Source organism: Zingiber officinale, chromosome 4A (assembly GCF_018446385.1).
Source record: "Zingiber officinale cultivar Zhangliang chromosome 4A, Zo_v1.1, whole genome shotgun sequence".
Classification (NCBI taxonomy): domain Eukaryota; kingdom Viridiplantae; phylum Streptophyta; class Magnoliopsida; order Zingiberales; family Zingiberaceae; genus Zingiber; species Zingiber officinale.
Genome location: NC_055992.1, coordinates 160,847,800 through 160,872,734, shown reverse-complemented (window position 1 = coordinate 160,872,734; position 24,935 = coordinate 160,847,800). Strand labels below are relative to the sequence as shown.

The window sequence follows — 24,935 nt, the reverse complement described above, 5'->3', positions numbered from 1 at the left end:
ATCTCATAATTATTCGGTTCAAACAACTTTTGAACCGAATATACGTAGCTAACTAAAAAATACATGATTCTTATACACTAAAATTTGAATTAAATGGATCGAATCATAAAATTTATGAAAAAAAAGGTAGATTGTCTTTGGATTTGATGCTCTAATATATTTCCTCAACTGCTATTGAATATGTCAAACTCACTAAAAACATATGGATCAAGTCTGCTAATGCACGCACTTACTCAGCCATAAAAAATGAGTCAATCTGATGCATCATCCCTAGTTTAATATTATTTACAGAGAAAAGTGAAGACACTCTAAAATTATCACCATCAAAATAATGGCCAAAAAAAAAAAACTACAAAACTGGTTGGCTGCTCTATGGCCATGCTCTATGGCCATTCTAATTCACTAGACGAAAGAGGATCAGAGAGTATGTTTCAGGATTTTGTGGTGCATTCCAGTTGAGTTATCTACAAGGATCTTGGAAGTTTCAACTCCGGCCATTTTTACCTAACCAGTTCTTAAGGTTGCAAAGGGCATCGATCGACAAGCTTTTGCAACACCTAAATTTGCACAATTGAGGTTGGTCGCCTTGTGGCATGGAGTATTCATCAGAAAAACACACGACGATCACTGTAAGATTGTCAAATGTCTTCAGCCTTAGTGCCTCCGAGACTAGCTCTCTGGCACACAGTTCAGGGTTGTCATGCCGCCTCAGGCCCTTGCTCACGATGTTGACAGCGTGCTGGTTCGACATCACATCCCATATGCCGTCGCATCCGATAATTAGGAACTCATCATCTTCTGAGAGAAGAGCATGCCTGAACTCGGGCTCTGCAATGAGAGGAGAAGGAGAGCCTCGAGGCTCTTTAATGTCCCAGTCTCCCAATGCGCGGGTGAGGGAGAGCACACCGTTGAGGTAACCACCATCGATGTAACCACCAGATGCTTCAATCCTCTGACGCTCAACTGCATTTGTGGGTCTGTGATCTTGTGACATTTCAACTGCTTCACCTTTTCTACATAGAACAGCTCGGCAATCCCCGGCATTGGCAACCATGAGGAGCCTGTGGAAAAAGAGGTAATAAATGGAAATCCCTGATTGAAAAAGAGCAGACGAGATGTAATAGAATTCTTCATTTGAACCACCAACAACAGAAACCAAACGAGATCCTCAGGCAAAACCAATTGAACATTGGATCAAATTCAATAGGAGACAAAAAATTCCTCGAGATGTAAAATTATGGCTCATGTATATCTAAAAATCTGATATATATAACCACCCACCTCACAAGAAAGAAGATTATCATAAACTGCCTTTTAACACCCTCCCACACTTTACACTACTACATCAAAGACCCAATGTGATTACTTTCAGAATTACATACCTGCCAAACACCAGTGCTATAAGTGCTGTAGTTCCAGAAGAGCTGCTAATAGTACACTCATCGGCCAAAGCAAGGTCAGCAAGCTGGAATGCACTTTTGATTGAGTTCTCCACTGATTTCATGAAATCCTCATCAGGTTCATCTGCATGCGGAAAGCCAGCATCTTCAAATAAAATCCTAATGGCGTGCCGTTTAATATAGGCGGATGCATCTGGACCTCCATGGCCATCAAATATCTGTGTAAGCAAGGTTTTTTCTTGTAATGAAACTATTATCTGCAGCAGTATAATTGAGGCCATTTACCGAGTGAAGTTATATGGTTTACCCCATAGAAGGCGCTAGGTGTTGGGCATCTAAGCATAGAGCCCAGATTTTCTGAGAGATCATCAATGCGAATGTATTCATCTTCCATGTATCTCCTAGGTCCAACATTGGCAAAGCTACCAGAACGAAGGTTAGGAACAAATTGATATGATCTAATGGGATCGACTGCAACAAGTGATGATCTTGTGCCCTGAGTCAAAATCATAGCAAAAAAATTGCAGAACTCATTAATTGAGCACAAATTTCTTTTGGGAACCAAAGCAACCATGTGATTTATAACCAAATTGTCTAGATCAATACATGCAGCAACAAATAACGAGAAGCAAAATGCATCCAATTCAAAGAAGAAGCCAAATGAATAACTAGAAAAGGTAATAGATGAGTCAAATGTTATTCTATAGGATTTTGACTGGGTCTTCAGCGGCCTAACACATTATTAGTTTTCAAAGATAAGTCTTCAACAGCAAATTAACAGGGCAAGAAAATTTTAAATAATATGTTTTTATGTCATTGTAACCTGCCGACTAAAGAGGAAGGTTCTCAATAAAGGAAAGACAATATATTATTACAATCATATCCAGCTTCAGTGAAGCTCACATCAATACAAGCGCAATTACAGAATGAATGATTCTCATGTCTGGTGATTGTATATGTTAATATTGTCATTTGTCATGAATGCAATAAGGCAATAAAAGAGAAAATGGAGAATATTTCTATAAAAAAACTCTGCAATAGATCCAAACAATATCAATTTCCTTTATTCTTAATTTTGAGATACTTGACCACAATAAGCTGCCACCAAAGGTCAATGGATTTTAATTGTACTAGTAAAAGACAAACATGATGGATTACGAGAAATACAGAGTATTATTCTGAAAAATATAATAAATGAAGTAAATTTAAGCTTGTGACTCTGAAGGCAAGAAATAACAACATAAATAATTAATGAGCAACACATAGAAAAAAGTACCTATCAATGAATGTTGAAGAAAACTGAAGGTTCAAAAGCAACATACTGAAACGTAAAAGCTACAATGATACTGTTGTCTGAATATAATGAGGTGGTCCCATATGGGCTCAATTTGTCATTTAAGTTACCTGATGATATAGTGAGAAATGTTGTCTTTAATAGCATAAAATAAGGAAAGCAAATCATGTGCACTTTTCAAGCATATCCTTTCAGGTGTTCCTAAAGCGCACCAATTAGGTCATTGTTACTTCAGGGAAATGTTTTTAATGAATCCAAAAGTTGAAAGTTCATGTTCAGACAGCTGAATTCTTTTGAATAAAACCATAAATTAAAATCACTACTAGCACCCTGTTATTTCTAGTCAAAATTAAATGCATAGAAATTATATAAATTAAATAGGATGGAAGCAAAATCAATCCTACTCTAATAATTCATTAAACTTAACATGCAGTCCCTATATGCGATGTGTGAGAAGTTTACATACCACGAATTGAGATAAATGACTCAACTGGTCAAAACTTAGGATTATAAGGACGGACCCTAAAAATGTTTTCAAACTAGGTAACAGACCATAAATATGCGTGAAGCCACAACATAATCCTTTAGCAGTATGCAGACATATATGCAAGTGGCAATATGGGAGGTGTATGAATTTCTTCTTATCTAATTTTGTATTGGGTCTCAATCAGCAGGCATGCTTTTCATGTAATTCATTTCATTTATCATTCATGTAATTCATGGGAAGAGGAAAGGTCCTGTTCGGTTTCTCCTTATTTTAAGCTCTAAGGTGTGAAAAGCTGGGCTACTGACTCAGACATCAGCTCCCATGTTCTAACTGCTTTGTTAACCAAACAGTCCATAGAAAAATGTCAGTTAACAAGGATTATACTGGCAACAAGGAAGAATGTTGTCTACGACAGCATGCATAAATCCACATCGAACACAAAATATATTAAATTAATCAATTATGCAATACATGTAGAAATGTTTACTTAATACATCACATTTTAGTCAACCTAAGTAATCTGTAGTTCCATTCAGAAAAACTTCCCAAATGAACTCGAGCAGTCATATAAGATAATATGCATACGATATGTGTTAGTTAACCAAAGCAAATACAATAAAAGAACATTCTCATAACCTAAGCAATCATGTTAATTGTTAGTTTATTTGGATGAAACCAATTTGACCAAATCACAATTAGATTGAACTTCAACTTGGACATTAACTATAAATGATATGCTTGTCTTGCATAATCCGTGTGCAGCTCGCATAAGGTGTGTGCAAACTTGTTCTAGTCATATATGGAAACATAAATTTTTTCATCGCTTACACCCATGCGGCAACATAAAAGCCAATACGACTGCTTTCTTGAACAATCAAAAAAATTAATTGTGTTTCACAGAACCTGAATTCAATTCACCTTCAATCAGCTAACAAGAACCACCGATGGTGACAACTGGTAACATTATATTCAAGAGAACATTGCATGTTAACCTTTAGGCTTTCCAAATTCTCAATGACTATATAGGTAAAAATTGCATGTTTGAGTTTTAGTAGGAAAGTTCTAATGGATGTGATTGACCATTGCATGTGATTTCCCTTTCAGAATATTTAGACTAATAACACTTACCAATAATATTCCTGATTACCTATACCAACAATAAGCATGAAATGTTATCTAATCTTATCTCAGTTAGAAAATAACATCGATTATTTACAGCACTACAGCTAGAAATCTCCATGAAATAAATAATAAGCCAGTGATATACAATGGAAGTTTAAAAGATTATTTCACTATAATCAATTGAACACTCATTTCTAGCTTTATTATCAAATATATCCTCAAGGAAATCTAGGAAGGTTATTATGACAAAATAAACATTATAAATTGAAACCAAATATTTGGGTCATTACATATTCATAACTAAATAACAAAAGTCTCATCCATCAATGTCAACAGCACATGCATAGAATCTGCCTGAAAAATCAAAAGTTCATATAAACAAATGAGATTGTATGATCTCAAAGACATGATAGCACTAGATTACCTACAAAGTAATATTAAGTTGTAGCCAAACAAACAAATTCGCACAACATATACTGTGCGGCTTTACATACTGTAAAACCAGCATTTCTAGTACGTTATAGTTAACAATGTCTGAGATCTGTACTGCCAGTCTCAATACTCAAAAATGAAAACAGCAACAACCACGTCTCAACTTCAAGTGCATATTTATATTTCATTTACAAAAACAGGCAATTTATAATTAGTGTTGATTTCCAGACTTCGGTATAGCCCAAGGAAATATCCAACTATACTTAACCAAACACAGATTAATATAAATTTCTTACTACTATTCTCAAGATCGTGCACGAAACTGAAGAAATTTAACTGAATCGACAAATAATGAAGGAACACAATAAAAGAGCTCACAACTACATGAAAGAGTGGCCTACAAATCTAGCGGGGGAAAAAAAATCCAAATCCAAATCTCACCATATCCGAAACCGCAAGATCGGCATCCGCACCATCTGCTCCGCCATCGTCCAGTCGAACCTCCGGAGACGGATTCCCCAAGGTCGACGTCGCATCCGCAGCTGCGGAGGACACTTCGGCGACCTCCTGTACGACTCCGGACCCGCACCGGCACTGCACGCCGGGGACCGGAAAGTTTGAGGGCGCAACCTCGGCCTCCACGAGCATCTCCAACCAAGACCGCACTTCCTCTTCTTCACCAATCGTGTCGCTCCTTCGCCCTCTAAAGCCTGCTGCCTTTGCGCGACTCCGGATCGAAGAACTGGAGAGGAAATTTGGGGGCTTTCCTTTTTTTCTTTAACCACCGTGTGGATTCCCCAAACTCGAAGCGCGACGGCGTCGTCAAATGGCCGTCACAGCCGAGAAACGCCGTTAAGGAAAAGACGGAGACGCCACATGGAGGCCGAGGCCCACGGGAATGCTTTAATAATCGCGCACCGTAGGATGGTGATCGCATGGACGGAATTGCCCCATCTGTTGCCGACCTCTCCGCTTGAGCCACTCTGACCGTCCGATCGAACCGGCCAATGAACCAAATGATGTCGCCCTGCGGTTTAATTTTAACATGCCCCCAGCAACTAATAGATTTTACACAAAACACCCTCAAAGTTTTATTAATATCAAAATAGCCTTAACTTTCAATTACAAAATTTAATAGAAATGAACTAAAGTTGGTCAACGAAATATTTGATTAATTATTCTATGAATGTCCAACAAAGAATCATATATGTCTTTTAATTTTTCTTTAGATATGTCCAGTCAAGAAAATTGACCAAGTACAACAACCTTCCATCAATGCAGAAATGTTGAATCCATTGTGTGCCCCCGGGTTACGATGAACGGATATCAAATTATCATCTAATTATAGTTTGATCCCTAATTATAATATATTTATAAGATTTTTTTTTTTAAATGGTGCGTTCATAGTATGCTGGGCTTCTAGATCATCTACCACGAGTACTCTCTGATTTACCTTAACGGCAGATAAAAAACTTTTGTGGGCGGTCGTCCTAGGTTCGGTGTTACCTAGTTCAACATATAATGTTGAATCCGGATTATGACCCTACAGATTGGTACGATTGGTAATTACATAGATGATTGTTCCAATAGATCTTAGAATCAATTCTTCACGGTTCAATCCCTAATATTTGTAGGGATTTTTTTCCTACAAATAGGGCACACAACCACGATATATTGGGCTTCTAGGCCACCCGTCGTGAGCGCTTCCCGATTTAACCTGAAACTTCCATAGGATCAGACTGGTCATCCTAAGTTCAATGTTACCTGGTTCAACATATAAAGTTAAATCTGTTGTACCCCTATGGATTGGCACGGTTGGCAATTATATATACGAGTAATTGTTCTAATAGATTTTGGGATCAATTCTTAGTGTGTACAAAATATCCCATTAGATGTGACACAAAATATCCTCCATAATTTACTTACCTATATGACTATATATAACCAGAGGGTTGACAATACTGGACCTTTGCTTTGAATCCCTTAGGTTACATTGGTAAGATTTAGTCAAACTTATTACATTGTTTTAGCAATTATAAACATGAGAAATTAGATGAGTCATTTGGGTTCTTAATGACGTATATAATATGTTAAACCAATGAACTATCTATCAAATCATCTATGTCAAGCGATTTATTATAGTAGATCAAATGTAATTACATTTATTAATAATTTTTGCACAACATAAAACTTGCAAGCGTGGTAGATAGTATGCTGTGGTCGGATTATTTATAAGAATATTTTGTAGTTCTTTGTTCATGAATTCATAAATTCAGTCTACACACATCTTACAAGTTGGTAAACTGAAAAAAAAAAAGTCTCATGGCAAAGTTGAACATTTGAAGAGCTACAAAGTCATTTGATAAAAAAGAAATGACTTGGAGTTTTGATGGTATTGAAATTCTAAAGAAAATCTTCAAAGAAGAGGTACTTTATGGAGGTCAAATGGGAATTTTCCACTGACCGTCTTCATCATTTTCCACTATATCCAATGGCATTCCATCATGTTTTCTACTGTACATGGTGGCCGGGTTGGAACACATCTAGCTAAAGAACAATGCAAACACATTACAAAGGGGGTGACGTAAACATATTTGATCGATCGATCGATCGATCATTCATTGCAACATGTATACACTATCACTCACCAGGGAAAATATATATGAAGTGCATCCCAACAGTAGGCACATTCCTAAATATCCCATCCAGAAGGCCGTTTTCTTTCTCACGGCCTCTCTTTTGAGCTGCAATCGGAACAAGGAAAAAGAATCAGACAATAAAAACATAATATATGCATATATGTAGATATAGATATATAGATCTTCGCTTTGAAGGATGCAACAAACCCATACTATTTGTGATTATTTGAAACTGGCTGTATGGATCTTTGCTTTCTTCAACTCAAACAATTTGCTAGGAGATTTTTGGATGGAAAGAAGTGTAAAAATAGTGGCAACCAGAACATTTTACAGTCTAATTCATCACATTTCATAGTTTCACAATGAATTCAACAAAATCCTAATCAAAGATAATCGGTAGAGTTTAAAAAGTTTTTGAGGCTAACCTTCCAGAGTGGCATGAAAATCCAACACATACCAGAACCTTTTCTTGCAACACGTTTAGCCCTGAACTTCCCATCCTGAATTTAATAGAAGATTCAATGAACATATTTTTAGAGAAGCAAAACAAAACAGTTTTCGTACTTTCCATTTGAGATTACAGGCATATGGTTGTTCTGGATAACAAATTAAAGGTACAACACTCTTAACGGTAAACACTTTTTTTTTAACAGTGAAATAGATACTAAACACCTATCAAATTTAAGTTTACACAAGTCGTACAACTTGACTTGTTCAATCATATTTATATTGTAACAATTATAATTTCATAACTACTATAATTTATATTATAGCAACTAAATTAATAGTTACTACAATGCAGACTTGACATATTTACTTAATATTTACATTATAATAACTATGAAATTATAATTACAACAATACAAATTTATTCTATTCGCTAACATTCACCACAAACTTATCTTGTCCACACAATTGGCCAATCAATTCAAGATTTAAACTTAAAATCGACTATGAGAAAATCAAAATCAATTGACCAGTACACTAATGTACCTATGTAATTTTATAACGAGGCAGATGGGCATCCTTTTGATAAAAAATTTATAAAAAAAATGCTCTTGGACTGTACAACAAAAAAAAAACCCTTTTTCTAATTTTTGCACAAAACATAATTTATACACACTAATTTAAACTTTAATCACTGTCTTTTGAACTTTTACAAGTTGGCAAAAAAAAAAAAAAAATGAAGGTGTCAAAAAGATATTTCTTTTGACTCTTCTTTTTGCACCGACCCTTGGATAAACCGTAGATAAAATTGAATTCATTCTGATTCCAAAGAAGACGTGGAGTAATTGCATTAATATTGATTCTTTATAAAGTTGGACTATCAAATATTCTTCGGCAATATCCTCCACAAAGTGTATCTGGAAACCAGCAAAACATATCCCTACTAATGTCCATTGACTATAATTGTTTCAAGAGTCATGCAAGAATCACAAGATACGCCAATCTATTGTTCACACTCCCAATAAATATAATTCTCAATAGATACCTATGGATTAGTTCAGTTAGTATACATCGATATGAATATTTACTACAATCAATTTTTGAGATCAATTTTCAACGAATATAAAAATATCTCACTCAATGTCTAACATTTCTCATGCAAAGAGTTACTATGCTAAGATAAATATTTCTCATGATTTATTCTCTTTCATAAGACCGTCCTAGAGAGGCTGTTAAAATAACAAAGGAGAAAAACATTCTAAATCCTAAATTATATAAATTGTCAAAGTGCTTTAAAAAAAAAGTTAAAATAGTACCAATCTAATATTTAATATTCAAAATACATCTTATTTTAGTATTATGGTAACAACTACTCAATAAGGATTACAAATGCACAAAATATTATTATATCAAAATATTTTTTTTTATAAACTTGATCAAATTAGTAAAAATCATTTTAAGATAATTATAGTAACTATTTAGGTAGTTGTCCTACAGTTGCAATAACTACCTAACTTATATACCTATTAACTTAGGTAGTTGTTACACCATTATAATTAAATCCTAAATTTAAAAATTTTGAGTGCTAAATCCTAAATCTCAATACAATTATATTAAAATATTTTTATCAACTTGGTCAAAATTATTTAAACTTCATAAAAATTACTTTAAAAAAGTTATAACAGCTATTGAAATAGTTGTTACACAATTGTATTAGTTGTTACATATTATAGCAGTTATATATTGTAACAACTAATCGTAGTTGTTATAATAACACTGTAGTTGTTATAATAATACTAAAAATAAGGTACAATGTTGTAGCAATTATAGAATAATTGATACATATTGTAACAGTTACAGAATAATTACTATACATTGTAATAGTTACTCATAGCAACTACACATTGAAAGTATACTACACATTAAATGTATTCTCGAGATATATCATGCAATGGGAGACCCTTTTAACTTTTCTTTTGAAAAATGGACACCCACTTGCATAATTTAGAGTGCTCCTTGATTTTTACCCTATTTCAAAAGGCCCACAAAAATATCTGCTATAAAACCGGCTTGCCACACAATGAACTCCTCATAATCTAACAGAGAAGTACTTGAATTTCCATGGCAGACCTTAACAAGATAGGAATGGAAGCATTCAGGGACCTGGAAAGGAGCCTGCCAGCATCGAGAGGAAGGTGGTCGCCGCCTCCACTGCCCCCTCTGCGAAACTTACACTTACCCCAGAAGCACGACCACCACCATGAGTACTTCACACCTTCAAAGAAAGAGACAGTTCTGGAAAGCAATCAGGTAGTCAAGAAGTATGGTGGATTTCTGTGTGTGATGTTTCCTAAAGGATCTAACGTTGCTTAAAGTGCCACCAAAATGTGGCTTATAGTACAAGTGCTAGGGACTTTTAATAAGGAAGGTATGGAAACTATGTGTTGCTGTTATAGTAGCTCTGATGGTGTCTAAGAATGACAGTGTAACCATGAACTGCAGTATGTCTACAAGTTGTGTAAAGATTATGTACGGAAGTGCATAGCTTTCTGTAACTTATCTGCCTGTTCTAGTTAAATTCAGATAAGATGTTCAGTCTTAATTATATGCAGTTCATGTCCCATGATCTGGAAGCCATTGTTACTTATCACAAACACTTGAAATCAAATACAGGAAAGTCAATTTTAATAGTACATGTTGTTCTGCAGTAATAGCCTGCACCAAATTGTATCTGAACTCTGAAGAATAAGAACAGTAATTATCATCTGGACACACTACTGATACTTTGAATCTTTAAAAATATTGTTCCAACTACGACAATTATTTCAAGAATCTTGGACTAGAATCAGATGCCCATGCATGACCTGTGTTGTGTATATGCCCTCTTATCCTATATATATATATATATATATATATATATATATATATATAAAAGAAGCATCAACTCATTTGCAATCACACAACAATTAAGCTCCTTCAGTGAACCAGAGAAGATGACAGATTTTACCAATACTTATAGAACTATTGATAATTATTTTTAAAATTGTTGAAGGAAACCGTTTAAAATGATGTTTACTTAAATTGTTTATAGTAATGGTTTTGAGAGTTTTTTACCATGAGGTGTCTCCATCTCATGTTAGATGTGAGACTATTATCCATTTGAGAAATATGATATGCCATTTTATGAATTCAAACCTTGCACGCAGGTAAAAAGCTCTACAAATTTAACTCAGTTACTAGATGAACAAAATAATTGTTGATAATATACTGATACATTTTCAGAAGGATCCATTTTCAGTCAGAGCAGTAGTTGTGGTGCTTGGATCATTGTCTAAGTGGTCGGCAAAGATACACATGAGGGGAAGACCATCTCGGAGGGAGATCTTTGGCTCCCAGCCCGAGTGATGTCAATCATGCCCTGCACCACATTTGCAAGCTCCAACATGGTGAAGTCTCCGGGGTTCCCTAGGTTGAATGGACTGGTGTGTTCTCCTTCCATCAACTTCACCAGCCCCCCTCTACCTGTAATATTTCTCAGCTTAAAGGTCTACTCAGCAAAGCTTGTTGCACGAGATAATCAAAAGCTTGTTCCCTCTTTTTGTCAGTTTTACACATCTAAACAGTAATGTGAGAAGGAATTACTCTGAGTGTAAATTATTGCGAGCACTGCAACTTATTGAGATTCAATCCAGTTTCAAAACAAAAGAAACCGGAAACCACATAGATATTGCTTAAGTAAATGATGATGTCTAACTGAAACAAGTCAGAGATACAGACGGAGTGAACTACCAGATCAGAGAAGGACCGAAAGCTCCTGGTTTTCTTTCCATCTCCCTAGACAGTTGAAGGATCCTTCATCAAAGCCTAGACCATACAAATTTCAAATGGTATGTAAACGTGAGCGTGCGTTCAATATTTATTTCAATGTGTTCTATAACACACCTGAACAACAAAATTGCTCACAACTCGACCATCATCAATGCACATCTGAGGCATGTAAGTGTTGAAGATCCCAGTTTTTCTGACCTGTAACATGAAACAAGGATGGATCAAGTTTGCATTTAAAAGAATTAGTTGCATTGCAGTTACTGCACTTTGGTCTATGGTGATAGAGGACCTCCACTTGGACTCCGCGATGTTAATCCATGGTTAAAGTCCCTGCTGTTCGCTTACCTTTATCATAGCAACTCTGAACACCTATAGTTGGCGAGCACAGAAATGCAAGTAAGAATTCCGTCCAAGACTTCAATTTTCAGTAGGCAAACAACTGAAGAGAAAATTCACCAAAGTGGTTGAGGACAAGAGTCTACCGATTGAATTGGAATTGCCCCAGTAGGCCTCAACTCGTGGATGTTGCAGGGATATCACCATGCACTTCACTGGTGCTTGTGAGAAGAAACCTGGCGCCGACTCGCTTGGACAGGCCGAGCATGTGGAGAGTTTCAACCACATTGTTCTTGTGCACAGCAGCGCAAAAAAAAAAGGAAAAAAAAGAGTGAATTAAGCATTGCACAACTAACAAGAATCATCTATCTGTTCCTGCTTTTGCTCAATCAAAAGATCGATGTTTTTCTACTAGACACAAATTTCTCTGGAAAAAGATGAGAAAATGGAAAGATCGACATAAATCCAAAAAGAATGAAGATAGGCTTTTTTAGAAACAAATTCAAATCAAGAAAGAACGAAGAAAGGACAAATCTTAGTAGAAATGGAAGATTTTCATTGGAAAAAAAAAACCCTAAAAGGATCCATCTTTGTCGCTGGTACGTAAAGCGATGATAAAGGAATGGAGGATGAGAAAAGGATATGATCGTCTTCACGGGGTTGAACTAGTTAGTGGGCCGGCGATGCCGGGCAGGTGAGGTGATAGATCTGATCCACCTCCAAGAGCAGAAGATTCACCACATCAAGGCGAATGAGCTCGAAGTTGGGATTCCCCAAATGGTGCAGCACGTTCTCCTTCCGCCCCGTGAAGAAATTGTCCACCACGATGACGCTGTCCCCCCTCGCGATCAAGCAGTCCACCAGATGGTTCCCCACGAACCCGACGCCGCCAGTGACCACGACCGGAGCACCTTCCGTTCCACGAAGACCTACGTGGAGCTCCGCTACGAAGACGACGAAGAGAGGCGGAGTCCAGATCCTCTGCGCCCGCCTCCCGTGCGCCCTCTGCACCCGTCGCTACGCGACAAAAAACTCACGCGCTAAGCACGTGCGTTTCTCCGCTCCAGTAATAAAACCCAGCTCCGCACATATATCCTGATCGGTCAACCGATCAGCAGGAATGCTCAGCATTCCAGCATTATTAACTTTTTTTTTTTTTTTTTAAATCAAATCAAATAATAAATAAAAATATATTAGAGCAGGAATGCTGATCGGTCTTGCTGACCGATCAGCATTCCAGCATTATTAACTTTTTTTTAATTTTTTTCCCTTTTTTTAAAAAAAAATAAAATAATAAATAAAAACGTTTCTAATACATATAATAATTATACAAGTCCAATATACTTCGATCTATTAATCTTAATAAAAAATAGTAAATACTAATGTTATATTTTTGTAATATTAGGAATGTTATATTTTTGTAATACTGCATTAACGATCAGTCTGCTGATCGGTCTGTGGACCGATCAGCCTTCTGTGGATCGGTCCACAGACCGATCCCCCTATCCTTCCGTTGCCTCCGTTGCCTGCTGTGGATCGGTCCACAGACCGATCAGTAACTTTTCGGTGGTTACTGATCGGTTACTGATCGGTCTGTAGACCGATCAATAATTCTCGGTGGTTACTGATCGGTTACTTATCGGTCTGGTGACCGATCAGATAACCACCTGGCTTTGAGTTCACAATATGATGGGTGACATGATGAGGAACTAAAGTGTGAGCCTGTTGAACAGATGCCATAATGTTTTGTGGATAGTTTTAACAAAACATAATAGTTCAAGTTAACAGTTTTCTTATGCTCAATATAAGATTCATGGGCATCATTCCACAAAATTTAGGAAACATGGGCTGTGGTAGAATTGATCGAAGATAGGGGTCAATTCAAATCACTGAAAGTGTTACACCATTTTCAAAATAAATCTTATGTCAAACACAGTAATATTTTTGCCATTAAAATCTTGGAAACTGAACAAAGCTGAAGGAGAAAAGCAAGAGCATAGCGTACAACAAATTATGCACCTTTAGTAAGTAGTTTACACAGCACATAATAGATGATACAAAGTCGCGAAGTTCCTCATAGCAAGCAGCCACAGTTCAGCAACCACCACCTGTGACACCGGGGGTTGCCTCTTCAAAGGAATCAAGTTTCTTGGCCGTGCCCTTTTCCAGCAAGTAGTGTCTCTCGATTTCTGGCATTGCCAACATGATGGCACGCATCCGGATATTCATTTCATCAACCTTTTCAATCAAAGCATCGTTGGTGAACATGCCACTCAAGACACATGTAATTGTCCTCCAGCTTTCCAGTATTGGCAAGACTATGATTAAGGCGGAGGCAATAGAACCCCAGGCGACGGCAATGATTGCCCAAAATGTGAAGTAACCCAAGCTGAACTTTCCTACACAAGATAGAAATAATATTGAACAGACAATATACTTACATCAAATAGATTTTTAACACGAATGACAAGTACTTTGTGTTCATTGTAAAGGATCGTCAATAATATTAATGAAACTCAAAACACAAAACTGTATGACTTGAATCAAGGAACTAGCCATTACTAAACATCACCAAAAGGAATTGTATAATAAGAACTAATATTTTCAACAAAAAAAATCCAATTGAATTGAGAAATTTGTTTATATATGGAAGGAAACAATCTGTGCAGTTTAGCATATACCTACATAATACATGTAGCATTTCTAATTAAGGCAGTTAATTTGAGGTCTACCAAATTCCTACTACATAAGCAATCTTACACTGTAACAAAAGATCGAGAGGTACCTACAGAATAAGAGGTACCATGTTTTTCCTATTTGTTCAAGAGGTACCATGTTTTTCCTTTCGATGCCCGTGCTGTCCGCCTGTATTCAGAATATGCCCACATGTAAATATATGTCACCTATAAACTTGATATGTGAATATTGGTAATAAAAAATGAGACTCACCGTGGTGTGGAGCTGATGTACCAGGATACTCAAAGAGTGGATATCCAGAAGGTGGATAACCAACTGGGGGATATCCCGAAGGTAGATAACCAACTGGAGGATATCCGAAAGGTGGATATCCAGATGCGGGATATCCTGACGGTGGATATCCAGTAGGTGGATGTCCTGGAGGAAAAAATCTGGCAGGCGGTATCCAACAGGTGGTATCCAGCGAGTGGTATCCAGTAGGTGGATATCTTCGCTGCAAAAGGGGAGGGGGGGGAATATAACTATGTGAGAAGTAGAGAGTAGGCAAAGCAATAATAAGCAGATTAGGCAAGACAATAATACTCATGATGTATTGTAATAAACACATAATGTAAATGTCAAACTATCATAATAAAATATGATAGCAGGTGGTATTCATCTTACTTGTTCTTCGTTTAATCTGTTGTCCAAAGCTGAGATAGCAGTCCGAAATTTTGAAGTTGAGGAAGTCACCTGATAATAATCACTAACAAAGTTAGCCTGAGATAGTTGCCTGAATTTATTAATAAATATTTAATTTTGGAATGTTAAAAAATAAGTAAACCTGAGATAGTTGTGTTGGCAAAAGTGGTGGAAATTGATCTTCTATATTGGGATCTTCTATACCCTATTAAAAAAATAAAATTATTTAATTCTATATGCTTTTTAAATGTAACATCAAACAAAAAAAATCTAATATTAGTAAGAATGAAACCTGAACAATTGTTGGAGTTTGGTTAGTTTTGCTTGCCCCTTTCTTTTTTCTAGAAATTTGTTCTATGCCTCTTTTCAACCTCTTGCCTGAAACTGTTTTCTTCTTAGGTTTAATTCCTTTGACTGTAAGATCGTTTCCTTCGCCAATTTGATACTCTGTTTCATTCAAATTTCTTGTTGTGTCATCTAGATATTGAACCAACTGACTAGCTTCTTGGCTAAGATTTGATTGATGCACAATTGATTCATTAACTTGTAATTTTTCATCAACCATCTTACATAAGCTCAACATAGCATTTTTAACAACCATGTGGGTGTCATCCCTTTCTGCTGCTTTGGTAACCAATTGAACAGATAACCCACACAAATCTCTATATCGCATATTGTGAAGAATTTTTGGATCCAAACTATCTTTGTTCACAATTGTATCATTACCTTCAAAGTATCCACCTTTTGCATTTCTTGTCCATCTTTTCAAAATATACTCATTTGGGATCTTCATAATATTTTTCATAGAAAATATTCTCAAAATATGAGAACATAAAATCCCAGCAAATTCATATTTTCTACAGCTACAACTGCACTGAATTTTTTCAGAAGATGAATAGAGTGTAACTATATGATGGTGCTTCTTTTTGTGCGAAGTAACTTTGTATGTTGCATGTGATCTAACAATCTCACAAATTTCTACAATAGAATCATGAGATTTATACCATTCTTTTTCAAAACACTTGAATGCCTCAGGAGTATAAGTATAACTAGCATGTTTTAATATTTCAACCGGATACAATAAACATGGAACACTTGAATTGGATCTAAAATATGCTTTTAACTCTTCATATCGACGATCCTGAAGCAATCTTTCGAAGTGATTGAAAAACTCTAAAAACTTATGCTGATAAGTGACATACCTTTTCAAAATGCTATTCATGCTCTCACTTCTTTGGGTTGTAGTCATATCCGCACAAAATATTTGTCTTCCATATATTAACGCCCATTTTTCCTTTATGCTAAACAAACGTCTCAACCAATCATTATCTTCAAGTGCATACTTAGTCAACATCAAGTTCCAAGTAGAAAGAAAGTCTTCCTCTTCATCAAAATCATATATACAAGAGGCAAAATCTTTAGCAAACTCTTTGAATTGAGAAAAAACTCCACTCAAATGTATTGCGGCATTTTGATAAATGTGCCAAATGCATAAACGATGATGCGTTTCAGGCCATCTGGAAGCTAAAGCCTTTGCCATTGCAGCATCTTGATCTGTAAGAATAGTTGTTGGTTTTTTCTCAGACATAGCTTTAGTGAAGGTATCAAACAACCATTCAAATGACAAAGTAGTTTCATCATATAATAAAGCTGCACCAAAAATTATGGATTGCTTATGATGATTAACACCCACGAACAATGCAATTGGACGACCTTCATTGTTCTTCCTATAGGTTGTGTCAAAACAAACAGCATCTCCAAAATTGCCATAATCAGCTCTCATCTTAGCATCAGACCAAAAAATGTTTGTGATCAAATCATCTTCATCAACTTGAATAGCATTAAAAAAATTTGGATCATCACATTGCATTTTCTGCAAATATTCTAGAACACCTCCTGTATCCCCCACTCTCATATTTCTTGTTCTTTTAGATCGCAAGTAGTTCTTATAGTCTTCAGGAATAAACCCTAAATTCTCCCTCCCACCTGCTTGTCTCATCATAAGATCATGAGATGCTTTTGGGGGGATTCCCACCTCACTTGACATCTCAATTTGTATCGCTGCAGAAGAAGATATGTTCCTATGACATCTGTAGAGATGTGTTTTGTTTGGGCTTGAAAGATAATGATTATGCTCTTTAATGAAGTTCACCACACAAAACTTGTCATTATTTCGACAACTAATCCTCAGTTTAGCATCACAACCAAATCTTGTCTCAGCACGACTTTGCTTCACATAAATATCTCGTTTGTCCTTTCCCCTTTTTCCTTGTGCACTACAACAAAACGTCCTGTCAATTAATCTGCCCGAATTATCATTATGGGTTCTTGTCCTTCGTATGCCAAATCCAACTTGTTTAGCATATTTCAAATAAAAGTCATACGCTTCCTCTTCTGTTTGAAATTTCATACTAATTTTTGGCACCAATTCATCTATATTTAATGGAGGGAAAATCTCTGTATCATCTTCATTGCCTTTAAAATTAATCAATTAATGCAAACAAATCAATTAATAATGTACATAGATAATCAAATTATGTAAAAAACGAAGTATATAAAGTTCAATATAACGCACTATGAATCTTATTACCTTCACCAGCCCTTTCTTCTATATTAACTTCATAATCACCACAGCCTTGGTTTGCTTCAGAATACTCTTTAATTGACTCATCAAAATTCAACCTATGACAACTCGTAGATTCGCCCTCCATGACTTAACAAGAACACCTTTCAGAGGATACTTCTGATATGTTCTACAATAAGTATTAAGTAATATCAGTTTTATTATTAACAAATAGCAATGAACAACTTTCTAGGAAACTTAACATGTGAAAAAATGTCACAGAAAAATCCTGAAACTGTGCAAGCACTTCAAGCTGATCCAGAACAATGGACCATATACTGTAAAGTGCTGTGCTTTCAGTAATCACAACAGGTTTCATTCACAGAGCGTGAGGCTGCGGCCAATTAGCAAAAAAATTCAAGATTTGAAGCAGTAATTTACCATTAGTTCAACTTAAAATTTTAGGTTCCAGTTTGCATGAGCAAGTAAGTTAAACAGAGAAATAATGAGGTTTCCTACTCCAACATAAGGATCAAGCATGTCCTTAAATACAAAACCAATATCTAGGATTTTAGTAACATGGTTGAGCACAGGATTTTTCTGTGACATTTACAAAATTAGAAATGATAAGGAAGTTATTGAAACATCAATGTAGCCACCCAAATATCAAGGCCAACTAAAATTCATAATTCGTTATGATGCAATCTTTGTTACCTCCGGGCAAAGAGGGCACACGGGGCAGCGGGCGCAGAGGGCGTAGAGGGAATCGGCGGAGAGCTAGGGTTCGCGAGGTCCTGCGGTCGTAGGGAGCTCCGTCTTCGGCTGGAGAAGCGAAGAGAGCTCCGTCGTCGGCTGGAGAAGAAGCGGAGAGGAGAAGCGGGCTTTTTCAGCGGGCTTTTTCAGCAGACTGATCGTTTTTTATTAGGATTAATATGGATCGAAGTATATTGGACTTGTATAATTATTATATGTATTAGAAACGTTTTTATTTATTATTTTATTTTTTAAAAAAAAAAGAAAAAAAAATTAAAAAAAGTTAATAATGCTGGAATGCTGATCGGTCAGCAAGACCGATCAGCATTCCTGCTCTAATACTTTTTATTTATTATTTTATTTGATTTAAAAAAATAATAATAATAAAAAAAGTTAATAATGCTGGAATGCTGATCGGTCTGTTGATCGATCAGGATATGTGTGCGGAGTTGGGTTTTATTACTGGAGCGGAGAAACGTATGTGCTTAGCGCGTGGGTTTTTTGTCGCGTAGCAACGGACGCAGAGGGCGCACGGGAGGCGGGCGCAGAGGATCTGGACTCAGAGAGGCGAAGAACCACGCTCGAGAGCGACGGCCCAAATGACTCATCTGCCCTCCTAAATTGACCGGCTCAAAATTCGTCCGAGGGTAGAAATGGAAATATCGTTGAACACGAGGATGCCCAACTGGGCCCCTTCTGACACGTCAAAGTATTCACTGGAGTATTTTATGGGAAAATGTATTTTATGGCCCCTTCTTTTAATAATTTTTTTAATAAAAAATAAAGTTTGAAAAAAAAAACTACATTATTATTTATTTATTATTATTTTTTTATTTATGGACTAACGTTTTTTTTAGTGAATTTTCAATTATTATTATTATTATTATTATTATTATTTTAATGAGTTAAAAAAACAAGGGATAAATAAATAAATAATCGTGATTAAAAGCCACTACTTTGTTTTCATAATATTCCAACAAATTGGATTAATTAATAAAGTGTTTCTTCTCTCCATTTCAACGCTTCCCCTCAAATCAATTGCCAGCCTTTTATATATCCATCAACCTCGCCAGTCGCGTCCGCCCGACTCAATTCTTCTAGGGTTTTCTTTTACTTCTCCTGTTCATCTCCGACGATCTTTGAATGGCGGGAGTCCGGTGGCCTCCAGAGGACTCCGATCTGAACCCGCCGCGGCCGGCGGCCGCGACTGCCGCTGCTGCCGCAGCTGAGCAGATGATATCCGACGATGACCGCTCGGTGGCGGCCGACTCGTGGTCCATCAAGAGCGAGTACGGAAGCACTCTGGATGACGAGCAGCGCCACGCTGACGCCGTAGACATGCTCTCCGGTTGCAATTTCCCCGCCGCCTCCGATTACAGGTTTCCATCTTCCCTTTTGTCTGCGCCTTTTTTTTTTTTGCCATTGTATTGTTCGCTTTCATGCCTTTTGAATCGATTGTTCGACATTAAAAAATGATCTTGGTTTCTTCAGTGGGTAATTCAGTGTTGTTGGCCTTTCGGTTGCCCCGTGTTTAAATGATTTCCAGCCTGCAACTTATTTCTCATTGGATTGGATGTTATAGCATTCTTTAAGTCTAGTGCCTCGTTTGTACTGCTAAATAAACCTATCACTTTGAGACTTGGTTTGAATTGTGCTGTGAAAGACAAAAACGAAAGAAAGTATATCCTGTATCCACTAGGCGGATTTGAAAGGGGACTGAAAAGCGACCCCATATGGTTCCATATGGCAAACGCAGTTAACATATGCAGTAAAAAAAAAACTTATTTTGCTTCATCTAAACTAATTAAGCTACTTTTTTTAGTAACTTGTAACTTGCAATTGTTAACTTCAACAATTATTTTGCAAGTGATAAATACCTTATATGTTAATAAAAATACTTTATAATATTTTAGTATCAATAATATTTTGCAACAATTATTTTGCAATTGTTAACTTCAACAATATGCTCCTGCCTAATAATATATATGCGCTGTGTGACTATATATCACTAGCATATGTCTTTTGAAACCTTGCTTAATGGGATGCATAGTAAACATAATGTACTGATTGCATTATCTTATTTTGGAAATACATTTTTTTATTTATTGTACCATCTGAAAATAGATTTCTTTCAGAAATAGCTACTTAGTTCACCACGTTCTATCAAACGAAACACAAAAACCTTTCCTCATCCATTTGTCGCGTTCCAGGGCATGCAATGTGTTGCAATCTTCCAGCATGGATGAGCACATTTGCTGTTTGTTGTCTTTGCATGCATGAGGCCAATGCATAGTTTTTTTTTTCTATTATATTTAAAAGCAACAAAGTAGATAAATCTTTAGTTTTCTGAAGGCTCTAGCTGGTTGTCTATCTGGTGCCTCAATACTTTCTCTGGCATTGATCCAGTACCTAAAGTCTATTAAACATCGAAAAATGTATACGACAAGTTAAGCTTGATTTGTTGCATCTGTCATTTTGGATTGACTGATGTTGTTTATTGCTGAATTTCCAGTTCATTTGTTGTTTGTGACTGATGTAACAGTTCTGATAAGGAGGGGCCAGACTCAAATGAGGTTGAAGCATCATTACTGGGGTTACAAAGCTATTGGGATGCTTCTTACGCCGAGGATCTTGCAAATTTTCATGAACATGGCCAAGCTGGTGAAATTTGGTGAGCCTAGTTTATATGGAACTCTGTCATATTCCTAGTTTGAGAAGTTGATACTATAGCACACTCGCACAATTTTATGCTTCTTTCCATTTTAAGTTATTCTTACATGTAGCATGTCGTACCTAAATATGGCATTACTCAATTGCTGTAAATTTTCCATGAGTATTCCATTGATTGACCATTTGCATTAATGTCATGTTTTATCCACAATTCATATATCAGTTTTTATTTTGCTATCTAAAAAATTCTAATTTCTTAAAATTTTATCCACAATTTCAGATTCAAATTTGATCAAATCATCCTCTCATCAACGAAAATAATATCATCTGCAAATTACATGAACCCAAGATGTTAAATATAAGTTGCATAGACTAGTGTGTAATGTTTTTATCATTCAAACTCACAGATCATGCAAATTTTCATCATCAACATCTCTTCTTAACCCTTTATGTGTCAAATTGTTTCTTTGTTATGTTGCTTTTGAGGTAAAATTTTGTTGTATGGTTCTTTTCTTTGTTTTTTCCATTCAATGTTGCTATTTGTGGTAGTACCATATGTAGTCAACTTCTTCAACTGATAGGTTTGGAATTGAAGTGATGGATACTGTTGCAACTTGGACCAAAATTTTGTGTGCAAACATTTCTCAGTCACATAAATCAGAAGGCAGTAGCAACTCTGGACCTGATCCTGCTAGCATCTCTAAAGATCTCTCTAGCTGGGGTGTACTTGATATTGGAACTGGGAATGGTTTGCTGCTGCAAGAGTTAGCAAAACAAGGGTACTATATTTGATACTTATTACCTTGCATACCTTCAAAATATTGGTAAAGTGTTTTTGAAAGTTATTTCAACAGCATGTTTCACTTCGATGGTTTATAACTATGTAAGATACTTTATCGTTGATCCTCATTAATTATCACCACAAAAATTGTGGTTATTGCTGGCAACTACACTAATGCATACAAGGCACTAGGGAATGCTACTAAAAGGACTAAGGAAACTACAAAATCAATGTCTTTAACCATAAGGAATTCGATGGCACAATGCATCCAGCATTTGCCTGGAGTTTATTATATTTTTATACTTGTACCTCATCTGTTCTAAGGCAAAACCCTACCAATTTCATAAATAAACATGATGTAAATATAGATTTGGTTGTTGCCTCTGTTGGAAATTCTTTTTGGCTCTTTGTATCCATGAGGTGTTTTTCACTATATTTCCTCATAGAACTAAGTAGTATGTGCCATCTATGTGATTATTGTTAATGATATTTAGAGCAGACTGTGGGTAGTATTTTATGCCAATCTGCTGTGAGTTTGTGTGCCCCAATTTCAGGTTCTCTGATTTAACTGGAACAGATTATAGCGAAGGAGCAATTGTTCTTGCACAAAAGATTGCCACTCGAAATGGTTTTCCTAATATAAATTTTATGGTATGTATGCCAACATTCCTTTGCTGTATGATATGTGCTAGTCAACATGATAGTGTGGTACTTTGTCCTTTAAGTTTACATGATTAGTTTATGTTGAAGACATACGCTTTTTTTTTTTTTTTTTTTGCATTTTTGTCACTTGATCAGCAATTTCCAGTTTAACTTGGGAGTTTCTTTTGTGGGGTTTTCTTATTTAGTTTATAATCTATATATAAATCAAGGATCATATAACGTAGCTCATTATCCATAAGCTTTTACTCAATCTATGTTTATAAAATGGAACTTACGTTCAATGTGTGACCTGTTCAATTTTCATTTAATTTGGGAAATGTTTGACTTCAAGATGAATTTCAAGTCTAGTATACTCAGGGGTGAAACTAGGTCAGTTATCCAGTCAGCCTTCACAACAAACTGGACTTGGCCCAAAATTTGTCTAGTTACCTGAAAAGGCTTGTTCTTTGTTTTTCCCCCAGGTTTTTCTTTATCATATATGATATATAGTAGATTGTATATTATATTCTCTGTCTAATTGTATGTATGATTTATGAATACTTAAACTTATCCAGTTAAATTTTCACCCTTTCTTATATTGCACCTGAACAGTTAATATGCTAAATGACTATCTAAATATCTATAATAACTACTCATGCATCAAAATTTTTGCTTTAAACTATGCCCCTCTCTTTGTAGGTCTTTTAGAAACTATAATATGGTTATTGATCCTCAAGATATCTAGGCATGATCTACTTGTTCATGTTATTTGAATTTTGAGTTCCGACAGTGGTTCTTTTTTGATTGATCAAAGAAGGGTGATTTTAGGTTGATGATGTTTTGGAGACAAAACTGAACAGAAAATTCCATCTTGTAATGGACAAAGGAACATTGGATGCCATTGGCTTGCACCCTGATGGTCAAATGAAAAGGTATGTATAATTCTACATTTGGAAATTTTGCTTTGATCTTGGTTTTAGCCTTGCCATCACTTGTGTGCCTTCACTCGATACTTGAAAGAATAGGTGGATTGGGGGAAGTGTTTGTTCGTGGGGTACCTAACATTTCTCTTCCAATACTGGGGAGGGAAAGCATGGTAGAAATTCGTTCATGTTATTTTTGGGAATAAATAATCTTAATCTGGATTCATGCGGAATAAATAGTCTAATTTGTATTAGTCTACCAGTTAGATTTTGTGTCAAATGCATTTACTTAAAATTATTGTTATTTAGATATAAAAGGATTTAAATAAATTAATATTTAGCCCATTCAGTTAGGCTAATGCCTTTTCTCTTATTGCTAGGCTAATGTATTGGGAATCAGTATCGAACTTGGTGGCACCTGGTGGGATCCTGGTAACTGCTAACTTCTTTCAATTGTTTACCTTTTATCGTTCTAGGCTAATGTATTCTGATGCGGCTTGGAAATTAACTGGTTCTGATATATTCCTATAAGTCACTAAACTTTTCTTACCCCTTTCACCATTTACTGAACACGTAGTGATTTATTCAGGTGATTACCTCATGTAATAGCACAAAAGACGAGCTGTTGCAAGAAGTTGAAAACTTCAATCACAAAATGCTTGATATACAGGATCTGGACCAGGACCAGGAAGGAAGTGATGAGAATGTGGTTTTCCAGTACCTTGATCATGTTCGAACCTATCCAACTATCTTGTTTGGTGGCATAGAAGGATCTCGTGTTTGCACCGTTGCGTTTCAGCGCCTCTGAATCACCATGTGTTTGGTTTCTTAAACCCATACAACTAAAGAAAGGGTGATATTGATTGCACTAGAGCAAGTGGTTTCCTTCTAATTGGTCGTGTAAACTTATTCCTATTTACTGAGTTACCATAGTTTAGTATTATCTTTTTATCTAAAATAAATAGTTCATCAAGTAAATTTATTGAGAACTTTGAAAAAAAAAAAAAGACTACTATTTATGCTTTATAGAAACGAAATGAAAGGTAATAAAAATCGAATCGATTCGTCTAAATCATTAAAACATATTATGTAGCTCTTGGTATTGAATGATTTGCTGTTAATATTATTTATTGATTTCTCCATAGTTATTTTGCTTTTCGAATTTCTACATTAGCATTTAATAATCTCAAATAGTAATTTGTGAAACTAAAGTAATTAAATACCTACCAAATTAAAAATG

The 24,935-nt window shown here is 35.9% G+C and overlaps 3 protein-coding genes, 1 long non-coding RNA gene and 1 pseudogene across 4 annotated transcripts; 1 reads left to right on the top strand and 4 right to left on the bottom strand.

Annotated features, from left to right (window-relative positions):
• Window positions 1-209: 209 nt before the first annotated feature.
• Window positions 210-5,680, bottom strand: LOC121972019 (probable protein phosphatase 2C 2). Its single transcript, XM_042523597.1, has 4 exons — window positions 5,177-5,680; window positions 1,708-1,896; window positions 1,383-1,618; window positions 210-1,061 (listed from the first exon to the last, which is right to left on the bottom strand). Exons 1-4 carry the CDS (start codon window positions 5,381-5,383, stop codon window positions 485-487), a joined length of 1,209 nt encoding a protein of 402 aa, XP_042379531.1. The 5' UTR covers window positions 5,384-5,680; the 3' UTR covers window positions 210-484.
• Window positions 5,681-6,963: 1,283 nt separating this feature from the next.
• Window positions 6,964-15,268, bottom strand: LOC121973003 (annotated as a pseudogene).
• Window positions 15,269-15,374: 106 nt separating this feature from the next.
• On the bottom strand, window positions 15,375-15,819 carry LOC121973848. Its single transcript, XR_006109779.1, has 3 exons — window positions 15,656-15,819; window positions 15,506-15,568; window positions 15,375-15,414 (listed from the first exon to the last, which is right to left on the bottom strand). It is a non-coding gene; the product is annotated as an uncharacterized LOC121973848 (long non-coding RNA).
• A 360-nt stretch (window positions 15,820-16,179) lies between these two features.
• On the bottom strand, window positions 16,180-18,074 carry LOC121973002 (protein FAR1-RELATED SEQUENCE 5-like). The gene is made up of 3 exons (XM_042524603.1): window positions 17,954-18,074; window positions 16,566-17,838; window positions 16,180-16,237 (listed from the first exon to the last, which is right to left on the bottom strand). The coding sequence occupies exons 1-3, from the start codon at window positions 18,072-18,074 to the stop codon at window positions 16,180-16,182; spliced, it is 1,452 nt and encodes a 483-aa protein (XP_042380537.1).
• A 1,624-nt stretch (window positions 18,075-19,698) lies between these two features.
• LOC121972017 (EEF1A lysine methyltransferase 2-like) lies at window positions 19,699-24,638 on the top strand. Its single transcript, XM_042523594.1, has 7 exons — window positions 19,699-20,058; window positions 21,222-21,350; window positions 21,931-22,128; window positions 22,685-22,781; window positions 23,601-23,704; window positions 24,076-24,127; window positions 24,285-24,638. The coding sequence occupies exons 1-7, from the start codon at window positions 19,823-19,825 to the stop codon at window positions 24,501-24,503; spliced, it is 1,035 nt and encodes a 344-aa protein (XP_042379528.1). The 5' UTR covers window positions 19,699-19,822; the 3' UTR covers window positions 24,504-24,638.
• The last annotated feature ends 297 nt before the right edge of the window (window positions 24,639-24,935 follow it).